At 39.0% G+C, this 13266-nt stretch overlaps 1 protein-coding gene across 2 annotated transcripts in view; it reads right to left on the bottom strand.

Moving 5' to 3' along the window:
• Positions 1-13266, bottom strand: part of IL21R (interleukin 21 receptor) — a 52420-nt gene that overhangs the window by 14096 nt on the left and 25058 nt on the right. For both annotated transcript variants that reach the window (XM_075179594.1, XM_075179592.1), the window contains exons 2-7: positions 9080-9169; positions 6694-6808; positions 3354-3538; positions 2442-2587; positions 2188-2365; positions 305-395 (exon numbers count right to left, since the gene is read on the bottom strand). In XM_075179594.1, the coding sequence (XP_075035695.1) occupies positions 305-395; positions 2188-2365; positions 2442-2587; positions 3354-3538; positions 6694-6808; positions 9080-9146 (782 nt within the window). In that variant the 5' untranslated portion in view covers positions 9147-9169. The remainder of the gene's footprint in view (positions 1-304; positions 396-2187; positions 2366-2441; positions 2588-3353; positions 3539-6693; positions 6809-9079; positions 9170-13266) is intronic.

The raw sequence follows: 13266 nt of genomic DNA, 5'->3' as shown, positions 1-13266 counted from the left end.
CAATATCCGTGAGCCTGCATCCTATCAATTCACTAGGAATTTGTGACATCAACGAATCACAAGGCACCTGGTGAATCGGTAGGCCAAAGATGGCAGCCTGTGGAAAAGGCTATGTACTCTACATAGCCTCACTCACTACATATTACAAGTCAAAGTAAAGATAAAAACATCAGCTGCAAAATACTAATAACAAGAGAGGTATAGCTAAAGCAAAGTGAAAGTAAGACGCAAAAGGAACACAGATCAGTTGCCTTTTATAGATAAATAATATATACAGGAAGTTTAGTGTCTTTTAAAAACATACCACTGTGGCCATTTCAAGTATTTCAGTATCATCATGATGAAAAGGAGCAGGAATGGAATGAATATCCAATTTTGCACTTGGACTTTCAGTTCTAAAAAAATAATTAAAGAAACTTCATTAAAATATTTTAAAAACCTGTTTTCGCTGGCCTATAGGGCTTTGCTCTTTAATAAATATACCCCTTAGGCTCTTTTATACAGAAGAGTTTACATTCTGGTACATATTTACTAAGCATTGGTGTGTAGAATAAATTTGCTTCATGAAACCTGTTAACCTAAATTAGAGTCAGGTATATTCATATCTATCTATTCATTTAGGGCCTGAGTCATTAAGGAGAGTAAAGCATAAAAAAAGAGTAACTTTGCACCTAGACAAAACCATGATGCATTGCAGGGGGAGGTAAATTTACAATGTGGGGACAGATTTATAGTTGGGCTAGGGCTTGTCCTAGATCTACTTTAACTTTCAGTGTAAAAGTAAGGCTATCAAGTATTTGTGTGCTAGATGTAAAAGCAGCCACTATTTAACTTGTGTGCAAAATAATAAACTAATTTCCACCCCTTGCATTTTAGAATGGTTTGTCCCAGAGACCATTTACTCCTTTTTTTTTTCTTACTTTCCTTAATGACTCAGACCCTTAGTCTTTTTCTAAAAGGGACTCAAACAGTTATAAGTTAGAGGAACAAGCTTATAGTCAGGATCAGTTATAAAAAACATTTGTGTCAAGTACCAGCTGTGGAACAGTGGGCACAGTTAAAGAATGTCTCAAAGTTTTCCAAGTCACTCCCCTAATCGCCTCACTGAAAAGCCTATTGTACAACCTATTATGTGCATTTGTGCACTTGCAACATCAGCTTTCTTGGAAAAAAAACTTCATCTTAGTCTAAGAGGTTACAGGTACAAAAATGCATTAATGCGCCGATGTGATCAGATTCCGGGAAATATATCTGTTTATACATTGTATAGGAAACCTGGTGATATTGAATGATCTACATTACAATTGATTCAAATCTGACCTTTAAATTTCATCTCTACAATGGAAAAACCCACATGGATCTAGTAATTGTCTTACACATTTCACTTGAAATACAAAATATAAAGTGGTTTCATCTATAAAATACATGAAATCACCTGTAGAACACATACCCAGGAACTTAACCATGTTTTAGGTGGTAGCTGAAATAACATTTCATCCTTTGCATAAACTACCACAAACATTTGTATTATCGGGGGTGAACTATAAAAGACAAAGTTTTGCACTTTACTAATTTATGAGACTGGCGAACATGGTGGAAGACACTAATTTAGAGTTTTACTTCATAAAAATAAATATTGTTAAATAATTCCCTACATTTGTATTGTCCTCCACAACTTGCTGCCTGAGAAGGCTACCCCAGGCTGTCTCCTTATAGGGACAGTCCTGTACTCACTTCATCTATACCCTTTCATTGTATAACCAGGTTTGTTGCTTCGAGCCAAGGGGTATATTTACTAAACTGCGGGTATGAAAAAGTGGAGATGTTGCCTATAGCAACCAATCAGATTCTAGCTGTCATTTTGTAGAAAGCAATAGATAAATGATAACTAGAATCTGATTGGTTGCTATAGGCAACACCTCTTTTTGAAACCTGCAAGTATAGTAAATCTAGCCCTAAGAATCTATGCTCTTCCTGGACTATACCCATGAGAAATTTGTTTTAATAAGCAGAGAGCCAAAGACTAAAATTCTCCCTGACTTAAGCTAAAACCAACCTGTGTTGGATTTTCTGAACTGTTAGTCAAATTTGTAGAATTCTCTATGGTTCTCTATGAAATAGCTACCAATGACATTGAACTTGTCCTGAGATATAATGTAAATGTGTACAATGTAGTAGTGTTTATACCATCAGCTGGTGTCCGCCATGTGATGGGAGTACTCCATTCGCTCCATTGGCCGCTATATATCGAACTGTTTTTTGGTTGAGCTCGGATCCTGGCCACATATCCTTCGTTGGCTTGAAAAGATGACTTTAGGATGACCACATTTTTTTCATCTTCAAGGACTTGGATGCTCATCTGGTTCTAAAAGATGGTGATTGATTACCTTCTAGCCATTGGTCAGGGACTGATTGTGTTTAGCTTGTGCATGTACTCTTACCAGCCAAGATTCACCCTCCTTCTTGTAGCTCAGCTCATAGGCCAGTTCTCCATTTCTAAACACGTGAGTGTCATAGTTAGTTTTCCAGGAAATATTATAACTCTCAGAATAAGAGACCGTGAGATTAAACGGTGCCACTGGCTTAACTGTTGATAAAAGAAGAGAACTTTAAATATATATCATATATAAAGTTACTGCAGTGTGTTTGATTAAAGAAAAGTAGTTTTCTTCACAAATTAACACTTATGAGCTGCACCTTCCCCTGGAACCCTCCTTCAGAATATTTTTGCTTTGGGATTATAAAAAACCAACAAAGAAAAATATTGTTGCATTGTTCATATTACCTATGAACAATGCATGTCTTGTAGCTGGATAATGCTGAAACCATAGGATAGCACGGTGGCTCAGTGGTTAGCACTTCTGCCTCACAGCACTGGGGTCATGAATTCCATTACTGACCATGGCCTTATCTGTGTGGAGTTTGTATGTTCTCCCTGTGTTTGCGTGGGTTTCCTCCGGGTGCTCCAGTTTCCTCCCACACTCCAAAAACATACTGGTAGGTTAATTGGCTGCTATTAAAATTGACTTTAGTCTCTCTCTGTGTATGTTAGAGAATTTAGACAGTAAGCTCTAATGGGACAGGAACGGATGTGAAATTAGTGGCGCTATATAAATAGCTGATGATGATGATAGAGAGAGAGCATAATGACCACAATGATTAGATCATAACTCAGAGTATTTTGAGAGTTATTCAGTTTTTATTTCTTCTTATTTCCAAAAACTGGAGCACCTCAAATCTTATAAACTTTAAACATAATTATAAACTCAGCACACATGTGGCGTTATTGACGCATGTAGCACAGTCATTTTATGTTCTCCTTGGAGCGTAATGCAAACATCTGTGTCACTTACACTTGTCACCTATAATGAAAGGCCCGCAGGTCTTATTTGAATGATAATGGCCATTGACTTCTGCAGTTATGAAAATTGTACATTTGTCATCAACGTTGAAGTCTTCCATATCGATGGTGCAGATGTATTCCTGTTTCCTGTCTGACTGAACCAGATAACAAGTCTCTTCTGATTCCTCAAAGGTCCTTTAAAAAAAATCTATGTTATTCAGTGTAACCAAAGAATAAATAATATTATGAAATTAAGCATACGCCACCCGTGGCAGATGGCAGTAGTGAAATAAGATGGGCATTTGTTGAATAGAATGGAGAATTATTGTATTAGATAAAAGATTTTGCATAACAGGGGCCAGTACAGTGGCTTTATAGCCACAGCCTAATCTGTGTGGAGTTTGTATGTTCTCCCCATGTTTGTGTGGCTTTCCTCCTGGTGCTCCGGTTTCTTCCCACACTCCAAAAACATAGTGGTAATTTAATTGGCTGCTGTCAAATTGACCTTAGTCTCTCTCTCTCTATCTCTCTGTCTGTGTATCTGTGTATATTAGGGAATTTAAACTGAAAGCTTCAATGAGGTAAGGACTGATATGAGTGAGTTCTTTGTACAGCGCTGCAGAATTAGTGGCGCTATAAAAATAGCTGATGATGATGAACAGTACATTATCTCTGCAAAGGTTAAGCATAGTAAGTGGCAAAAGAAGAATTGATCCAAAATGGTTTAGGAAAAATAATCTTTTCCTACTTCAATAAGTAAACAATTTTTGAAACCCACAAAAATTCCACAGTGAATGGCTACTGAATAAAACCACTTGGAACCTCTTGTTTAATTAATAAAACAATATTTGGAACTCAGCTAACTACTGGGATTTCGTACAGGTTCTAATAGCTTCCGTTTACTCACAGTGAGGTTTCATGCATATTTTTGTGAATAGTATTGGGGGGGAGGGGGGGTTATACTGGTTAATTTAACCAAAGAATGTTGTGTCTTATAGTCAAAATCTATCAAAAAAACATGGTTGGAGTAAAGGTGGCAGATGCTGTGATATTTCTTAACTTAAGTATAAATAACAACGATAGATTCACTTGCAGATAGTTCCATAAGTTGACTTAAGTGACTGTGGTTCTTAGACCCTTTGGTTTAAGCATTAGAACTTTAGCTTACTGTACAGCGATATTAAACCACTGTTCACTCACAAAAGGTCATTTTCAAATCACTTAATTGCAAGACTGCAGCGCTAATGCTTTTTTGTGAAGCATCTACTTTTGCGCAAGTGCGCTTAGTTTCATGGGGAAATGCACGTATTTGCATGGCAGGATGCTGGCATCTGGGGGGTAAAGATGCTTGCATCAGCGAATGTGAGGGCAGATCGAGGGTGTTCCTTACTTAATGCAGATTAGAAGGTAAATATATCAAGCTGAGAGTTTTTCGGCAGGTTTGAAAAGTGGAGATGTTGCCTATAGCAACCAATCAGATTCTAGCTATCATTTTTTAGAATGTACTAAGTAAATGACAGCTAGAATCTGATTGGTTTTTCAAACCCGCAGGAAAACTCTCAGCTTGATACATTTACCCCTAGGTGTGGACTTAAGTGCACAAACAAGATTGTATTTTGTGGGAAGGGATTATTTAAATGAGATAAAGGGTGGAGAGGGTACCTGTACAGACGTGCTCAGCATTTTCCACCCCACAGAAGAACTTAAATTCTCCAGCACCTCTGTAATGTGGGAGACTAATACCGCTTTCATACTGCCGCCCCGGCAATATCCCGGGTTTTTCAAGCCGGGTTTTTGCCGGGGCTCGGAGCGTCCCAGCTCAGAAACACCATTCATACTGCACCTCGGACCCGGGAATTTCCCGGGTTGACCCCATTCATACTGCACAAGTCTGTGCCCTGGCAATTTGTGGGAGTCATCACCAGAGCAGTTTTCATTGGCTGAAAAATGGTGATGTCATTGAAAGGTGACTGGTTTTTGACGCATAAACTTTTTCAGTGAAATAAAAGCAATTTTCTTCAACAAACTCCGATTCTGCTTCAGCTTGATCTGCACTCCACCATCGACCATTTCTCCTAAACTCCTTCTCAAATCTTCCACGGGCTCCCACCGATGACATCATCCTCCAGAGACAGGCAGACAGCCAATCAGCTTGTTTTCTGTGCAACCTGGGTTGAAAAACCCGGGTTGCACCATTCATAGTGCAGGCAACCCGGGTCCGACCCGGGAATTACCCCTCGATAAATCCCGAGTTGAAGACCCGGGTTTTTAGACAAGGGATTTTTGACTTGTACCATTCATACTGCACCAAGACCCGGGTCGTTTGAGCTCGCCCCGGCAAAACCCCGGGATTTTGGTGCAGTATGAATGGGGTATAAGGGGTATATTTACTAAACTGCGGGTTTGAAAAAGTGGAGATGTTGCCTATAGCAACCAATCAGATTCTAGATGTCATTTTGCAGAATGTACTAAATAAATGATAACTAGAATCTGATTGGTTGCTATAGGCAACATCTCCACTTTTTTCAAACCCGCAGTTTAGTGTTCTAGTCCCAAGTCTTGTCCTATTATTTGGTGGGGTGACAATGGGAAACACTTTGCACCTTCTTCTGTGGGAAAAAACTTCAAACACACAAAAGTGATATAAGTAGTAAAGATAGTCCAGGTGTCCCCGCAGTCTTGGAATGAATTTGGACATTAATTTGGACATAAACTGAGTATTTTAAGAGAAAAACTGAAAAGTTTAAATAAATAAAAGGAGTGAACCTAAACGAGTAGTGGGTTGGACCTTGATGTGATGTTTTTACTGTTTCCACCCTGTATAATTTTGTGGACACCCTAGACAACTAGATTACTTTCATGAAGGTGTTTCCATAATCTGGTAGGCAGAAAGTGCATAGGCAAACCGAGGGGGAAGGGGGGTTCCTAGTCCCTGGAAACCCCCTTTCAAGCCTGGGGCACTGTATAATTGAGGTGGCTGGACCCTGCACCTGCTTCACACAGCTCTGCTTGAAAAGGGAGAGCTGCGTGCACCTAACAGTAGTCCACCCAGCATTGCCCATATATATTATGGGGATCGGAAGAGTTGGAGAGCTGCCAACCACTTTCTAAAATTATAGCCACGCCCCCATGCATGCTGGTCACGCCCACTGGTGGCATGGGCTGGAAACATCCCTCTACAAATCCTGCGTTTGTCCCTGAAGTGGTCATGCTTACCCACATACAGAAACGTTGCGGGTCTGCTGGTTTTAAGGTTCATAAATGATCATTAATTGTAATAAAAGGTATGGTGACAAGTGTCACAGCAGTAGTAGGAGAAGAGGTGTAACGTAGTTTGTGGTGGTCCTTACCATTCTGCTTGCAGTGTATATGAAATGCCAGCGTTCTCTCCATGGTCCCAGTTATAGTTACACGTCAAAGTGTCTATATAATCCACATTACAGTGAAGATCTTTGCAACACTCAGCTGAAATATCAAGAAAGATACAAACATGAACATCTTAGTAACATAATTATTGATACTTATATCAGGAGGTGTCAGTTCCTCACCTTCCAATGTAGACATAAGGAGGCTCATTTAGACTTGGCCATACCTGCCCGGAGCCGTCTCTCTAGTGCGTGGGTACTGGAGGGCTGGGGCAACGATAGAGGATGTTGGATGATAACTGTCAGTAGCAATATCTAGTCATTTATAATTGTTTTATTGTATTGACTCTCTCCAGCTGATAAGTAATTCATTTGTGTGACGGCTATATTATATGAAACCACAGCCGTCTATATGCTTTACTTGTCATTACCATTTGGTCTACTGCAGAAAAGATATCCATTGCATTTTAAGATAGGAAATAACGAATATTTGTAGATCATTTTATTTTTACTTAAATTAATAACATTTTATATGGAAAATGTGACTTTAGCATTTACTACTAACCCTGTCAAACTGTATCTACTTTAAATCTCAACTTTTTCTATGCTATCGTGAGGCATAAGAATACTCACCTGCTACACCTGGCGCACACCTGGTGCAAATGCTACAGTTTTTGAGCTGGTCGCTTAGTGAGACATATGCTTTTATTACATTCATCTTTTCCCTGCGTATCTTCTGAACATAAGCACACAACTCTAAATGAGACCCCAAAATGTGGTGTTTATTATTCTGTAAAATAGTCATGCATTGGGCCAAAAAATAGTTAACTTTCGAATAGTGATCGAGTAAACGCAAGTTTCCCGTCTATTGACAGGCGCATATGCGTCTGAGTTTCAGTATACATAAGCTGCATTTGCTCCACTATGTCCTTACACCTCCTCTCCTTCCCGCATTCGCTTTTCATTCATAAGCGGCCACATATGCAAGATGCAACTCAGTCTACATATGGCCACAAACGTAACTATTGCTTTGTGGCCATTGGAAGTAGAATTGGGCCAGCAACTCGTTAGTAAATCCTGATAGTGAGACCACACCTGGTCTAACTCCATTGAATGTGTAGGCAGCCACTTAGAGGTGTACTTGTGTTGTTAGACGCAGCTTTGTGGCCATTTGTGAGGTGGTCACGGTTAGGTAATACACTGTGCTGTATGTTATTGTCTTGTATGTAGCCTGCATATCTTTCTTATCACATTCCCCTGTAGCATCCAGAAGTCAGGCCCCCATTAAACGTAGGCTTTTGGCATCTGGTAGCGTTTGCATCCTGTGACTTGTGTGCGTGGGAACTGTGGGGTAAGTCAGAGTAGTGCACTACACCCAGTAGAAGTTTAGCAGTAGAGTTGAGCAGCGGACAATCACTTAGACCGTTGATAGGATCAGGCGCTGCTTGTGTGCTGTTATTGTTAAGTTGTAGAATAACGTTGGTGTGGGAGGCACATTACTGCTAGGGAGTTAGCTCTGTGGGGGTGGTTGTTGTTGTGTCACCCCTGTCTCTATGTTCCAAGTGACAGTGTGCAGACGGCTATCAAGAGGAGGCGACCGTTTTCCCCGGTGAGTAACATTTTCCAGTTTTGTCTCTTTCTTGATAGGGCCCTCACCCGTATCCTGGTGAGTAGTGTATTTGGGTGGAGTTCTTCCCTGTCCTGTATATCCATAGAACTGCGCCCAGGCCTAGAGCAAGTTGAGGTGTTGACAAGCAGAGTAGAACGAAGAGTCTCTACTCCTGGCCTTCACTTCATACACCCCTTTCCCTTCAATAGTATCACTGCCTGCCAGTAATTGCACTAATCTTCTCCCTAGGCTCATCGGCCGGGAAGTCGATACACAAAGATAGAACAGTGGGAGTTCCTGGAGAAGGGTGTCCCGATACGCATCAGGTAAGGACCTGAGGGTGTAGAGAAGGGAATTTGTGTGACCCTTTCCTTTAGGCACCTTCACATACCTTGATCATTTTGTACTATTATTATTGTCTGCACAGTAGACATTTTAATTAATCAGAGAACAGATTAGTATTATGATTAGTTCTTGCATTGACAGCCTACACATAAAAAGCCCCTTTTTCTTCTATATTAAAATATTACAGTGATGAGAAACTATTGTTTAACATAAGAGGGAAGATTGTATCTTAATAAGTGATAATGAGTCACTTCTATGAGGCTGTGAGTGTGTGTCGATATCTGAGTCAGCAGAGGTTTAGTTTAGAGGTTTTGAAGTGATGTGGTTTAGACGGGAAAAATATGAATATAAAGGTGGTCAGAAGATCGAGACTCACAGCACACCCAGGGCTCAAAGCATGAAGCATTCTGTACTTACTTATGGGTGTGACGCAACACAGTGCTGAGAGTAGCAGAACTGCCACAGTTTTATGTTCTTTATTCATCTTTTTCTATCTGATTGCCTTTCCTGTAACAAAAAAAGAGACAAGTTAGTATAATTGATGGCTATAGCATTCCTATGGAACTATACTGATTAAATAATGTATACATTCCTAAGTGCAGGCGTGAAAAGTAAACACTTATATATAGTGGCCCCATATCAAGTATACCGCCACACACAGCACTGTACGGTGACAGCTGCATTTATATACCATTTCCTGCACATAGCAGGCAGTGTGAGCTCTAAGTTCTTGACACATGATTCATTCTGTGAATGCTGTGGGCAGCGTTCACTGAGAAAAGCAGTGCTTGTGTGCCAGAGACTGAGCACTTGTGCTGCCTGCATAGCGTATAAGCTCAGAGTTACCTAGGCTATTATACATGGGTGTGCAAAGTGTCCATATGCCGTTAGCCTTAAACGCCCAAATCTCCCCAGACCTTATGCCCCTGGGCAGCATAGCAGCTATATGATCTGTTATGGTGTCTGTTAAGTCCCTTTAGGTTTTTCAGAACAATTCACTATTTAAAATATAGCTTCTCTGAGAACCATACAGAACATCACAGATATAAAGGGACAATAGGCATGTTAAAGTCCGAGTACCATTTTTATACATATATACTAATCTACATGTAGCCATTTCAGATATTACAGATGTCCTATAACTTATATTCACCGTAGGAAAAAAAGGACATTCTTTCACACCCTCTTGAGCAGAACAAGGATTTTCACACCCTTGTTTTTTTGACCACATCTAGTACATGTCCTCATTGCACAGGTGACTTTCTCATCCATGGATTATTATTATTATTATTATTATTATTATTATTATTATTATTTACATTGGAGACATTGCAATTAATCAAGAATTAAACTTTATAGAAAAAAATGCAACGTAGTATGATTAGTTCTTCCATTGACAACCAACCCCCCCACCCCAAAAAAAAACAAATGACACACCCCCTCCTAAAAACAAATGCAGTTTTAGCACTTAAATCTGCATGCCACACTATGGGTAGCTATAAGATTCAGAGATAGGTGGATTCATGTCCGATCCCTCACTAACATAGTATATATATAAGTATAGATACATGTACATATACATACATGTATAAATGTGTCTAATATAAATAGACCCATTCTGCAGCCCATGATGTCCTAATGTGTTAGGGATGGGACCCCCTGCTCCACTATCCCATCACAAATGAACTGAATTGCCTGGTGAGATAGTACCCATCTGAGCTGTTATATCTGTGACATACAATCCCACCAGCCACTTTGTATATTCATTCATTGAAGGAAGTAATGGAATTTTAAACAGCTTGCCCACACTAAGCAGGGAGTCTCAAGTACTCCCTACCAGCTGCCAGTCAATCATAAGTTTTCCCACACTGGCTGCTTGTGATTGGCTGAGAAGTGAAGTGTAGTCCGGTCTTTTAGTGATGGGCACTCATTTTTTATCATCATTTTTCCTGGATTTTTGTTCCCCTCATTGGACAACGGAGGATGAAGGATAAAGAAAATATTTTGATTCCTGTTGGGACGTAAGTGTTTTGGCGTGCCGTATCTTGTGTGAAACAGCTCCGAGCATTCTCCGGAACGGAGCTAATGCCAATGAACGCCATTGCATGCAATTCTTGTCCAAACGCAAAAGACACAACTGCCTACGACTTGAAGGGCAGAGCGGGGGAGGAAAGGGCTGAGCAGACGTAAGCCCTGTCCTTGGCTTCTCTTAAGTACTCTTGTTTACAGCCGTATCATTTGTACCAGCTCTAGGGCTGGTGTAAGTGCCGACTGATAGTGATGACTGCCACGGCATAGTCTTTGCTTGGAAAGTACATGTATGCGTGCCACTAACTAGCACAGAACAAGTGTTTGCAGGTGAGATAGACTATAAAAATGCATTTTATATACAGGATGCATTAAGAACATCTTCATTTATATATTTAATGTAAAAAAAATATATATTTTTAAACCAACCATATTTGCATTAATGCTTATACTGTTCAGTGTTGTTCTTCATTTTATAATATAAATTATATATATGCATTCTGATGTGTCCTTATATTGCAGATATGCTTGTGTGTATATTGCACTCTGGTAATATTAAGGCAGAGCGTTCTTACACCCAGATTCAAATCAAATTGCATCTTGAGATCCACTTGGGTTTGAATATGGTCAAAACTACGCTCATGTTCTGTGCTCACCACTATCAAAGGGTGTTTTTATAAATGACTTTCTTTTTGAAAAGAAATGCACATCTTGCTCTTATAAATTCTCCAAACATGCTCTTAACCCTTGGCAATATCTATTAAATAGAACCATTCCTCACTTTAATAAACATGCAAACTTATATTGTACTCTTGATTTAAAACGCTCATTTACTGTATCCTAAAGAATGTACTATGATCTTTTTTGGGTTTCTTCATATTCTTGCCATTAGAAATATATAACCATTTGTGGGCAGAATATTCTGAAATCAACTTGCTTGTTAGGTTTTTATTCTCAAGAAAGAAAAGTTTTAGAACTGAAACCACAATAAACCACAATATTCTACAAACATCATGCAAAAAGCTTCACTGGAAGGAGTGACTCAGCCTTGTGATGTATAAACATATTGATCAGAATGTCTGTTATCTCTTGTGTATCTTCTCTATTTAGTTTCACAATCCTTTGAGAAAGTTGAGGATATGATATCAGCATTCAAGAACAGATTCTAATGTAAAAACATACAGACAATTACAGCAATGGCACAGATGGCTTGGATTGTTTTAGATTAAGTGCGGAACACAGAGCCTGATGATGTGGAGACAATGGGCCTGATTCATTAAGGAAAGTTAAGCAAAAAATTGAGTAAGTTTTCTTACTCAAGTTTTCTGGACAAAACCATGTTGCAATGCAAGGGGTGCAATTTAGTTTATTATTTTGCACATAAGGAAAATACTGTCTGTTTTTTTGTGTATTACACAAATACTTGATAGCTTATTTGTACACTGAAATTTAAAGTTGATCTAGGACATGCCCTACCCCAAATATAAATCTGCCATCACATTTTAAATTTACCTCCCCCTCAAATGCAACATCGTTTTGCCTTAATTGCTTACTTTTGTTTAACTTTCCTTAATGAATCAGGCCCAATGAGTAATGGCATGGCGCATTGACTCTCCCTACTTATATGAAAAGTGTATTCCCACTTCCCAACATTACAGGAACATATAATCAGGATAAATGTCTCTACTCATCCAATTAACCAAACACCTCCTGATCCATTCATGTCCCATTTACAGAGACAATGCTCTGAACTATGTCAGCCCCAACTCTTTTGAAATGGTGCTTGTCTACACTCATTTATAAGCAGATTGAGCTCTCTTAATCGATAGGTCTTTTGTCTTAATTAAACTCACTCCATCTGTATATGAAAATAGACTCTCATTTTGTCCAGGTGGGACAGTTAATACAAATTATTTTTTTGTCTGATTTGATTCCAGTTCTTTTGCTGATACAAAGTTCATTATTAACACATGTTAAAAACTGACAAAGGTCAAAAAAGCTATGATATTCATTTACACTAGAGGAAATTGCCAAGTGGGTCGTGTGGCTGTTGTGTGACATCTCACTTTAATTATTAAAGATTTTAAAATTATTATTCCTCTACTCTTTCTTGGATGTGCATTTAACTTTGGCCTGTGAATCCTTTTAAACTATATTTTAAACAGAGCTCACATTGATTGCAAGTATTTGATCATTAGCGATCTGTTCACATAAGTACTTGTGTGAGAGAAAATAAGCCACACAAAATAGATTTATGGGTAATCATTTTTCACCAAGCTTTTAGAACCTAACAATGGCTTGTTCTAACATAGACCGACTGTTTCCGCCTTTCTTGGTTTCAGTGGAGAATGAGATTGTTATGGTCAACGCGTGAAGATCTATAGCTACAGCCTCAGTAATACAATAAAAAGCATTAGAACCTTCCTACTCTCTAGAGACAATACAAAGTGAGTAAAAACTGAATTTTACTCTGCTAGATTTACTATTTTTAAGCTAATGTTATAATTTTGTGAATTCAATGTTTTATGTTATTTGTGAAAACTAAAATTGTAACACGCTAGTATCTTGTTCATGGA

The sequence above is a fragment of the Mixophyes fleayi genome, chromosome 7 (assembly GCF_038048845.1).
Source record: "Mixophyes fleayi isolate aMixFle1 chromosome 7, aMixFle1.hap1, whole genome shotgun sequence".
Lineage (NCBI taxonomy): Eukaryota > Metazoa > Chordata > Amphibia > Anura > Limnodynastidae > Mixophyes > Mixophyes fleayi.
This window is presented reverse-complemented; position numbering and strand designations above follow the sequence as displayed.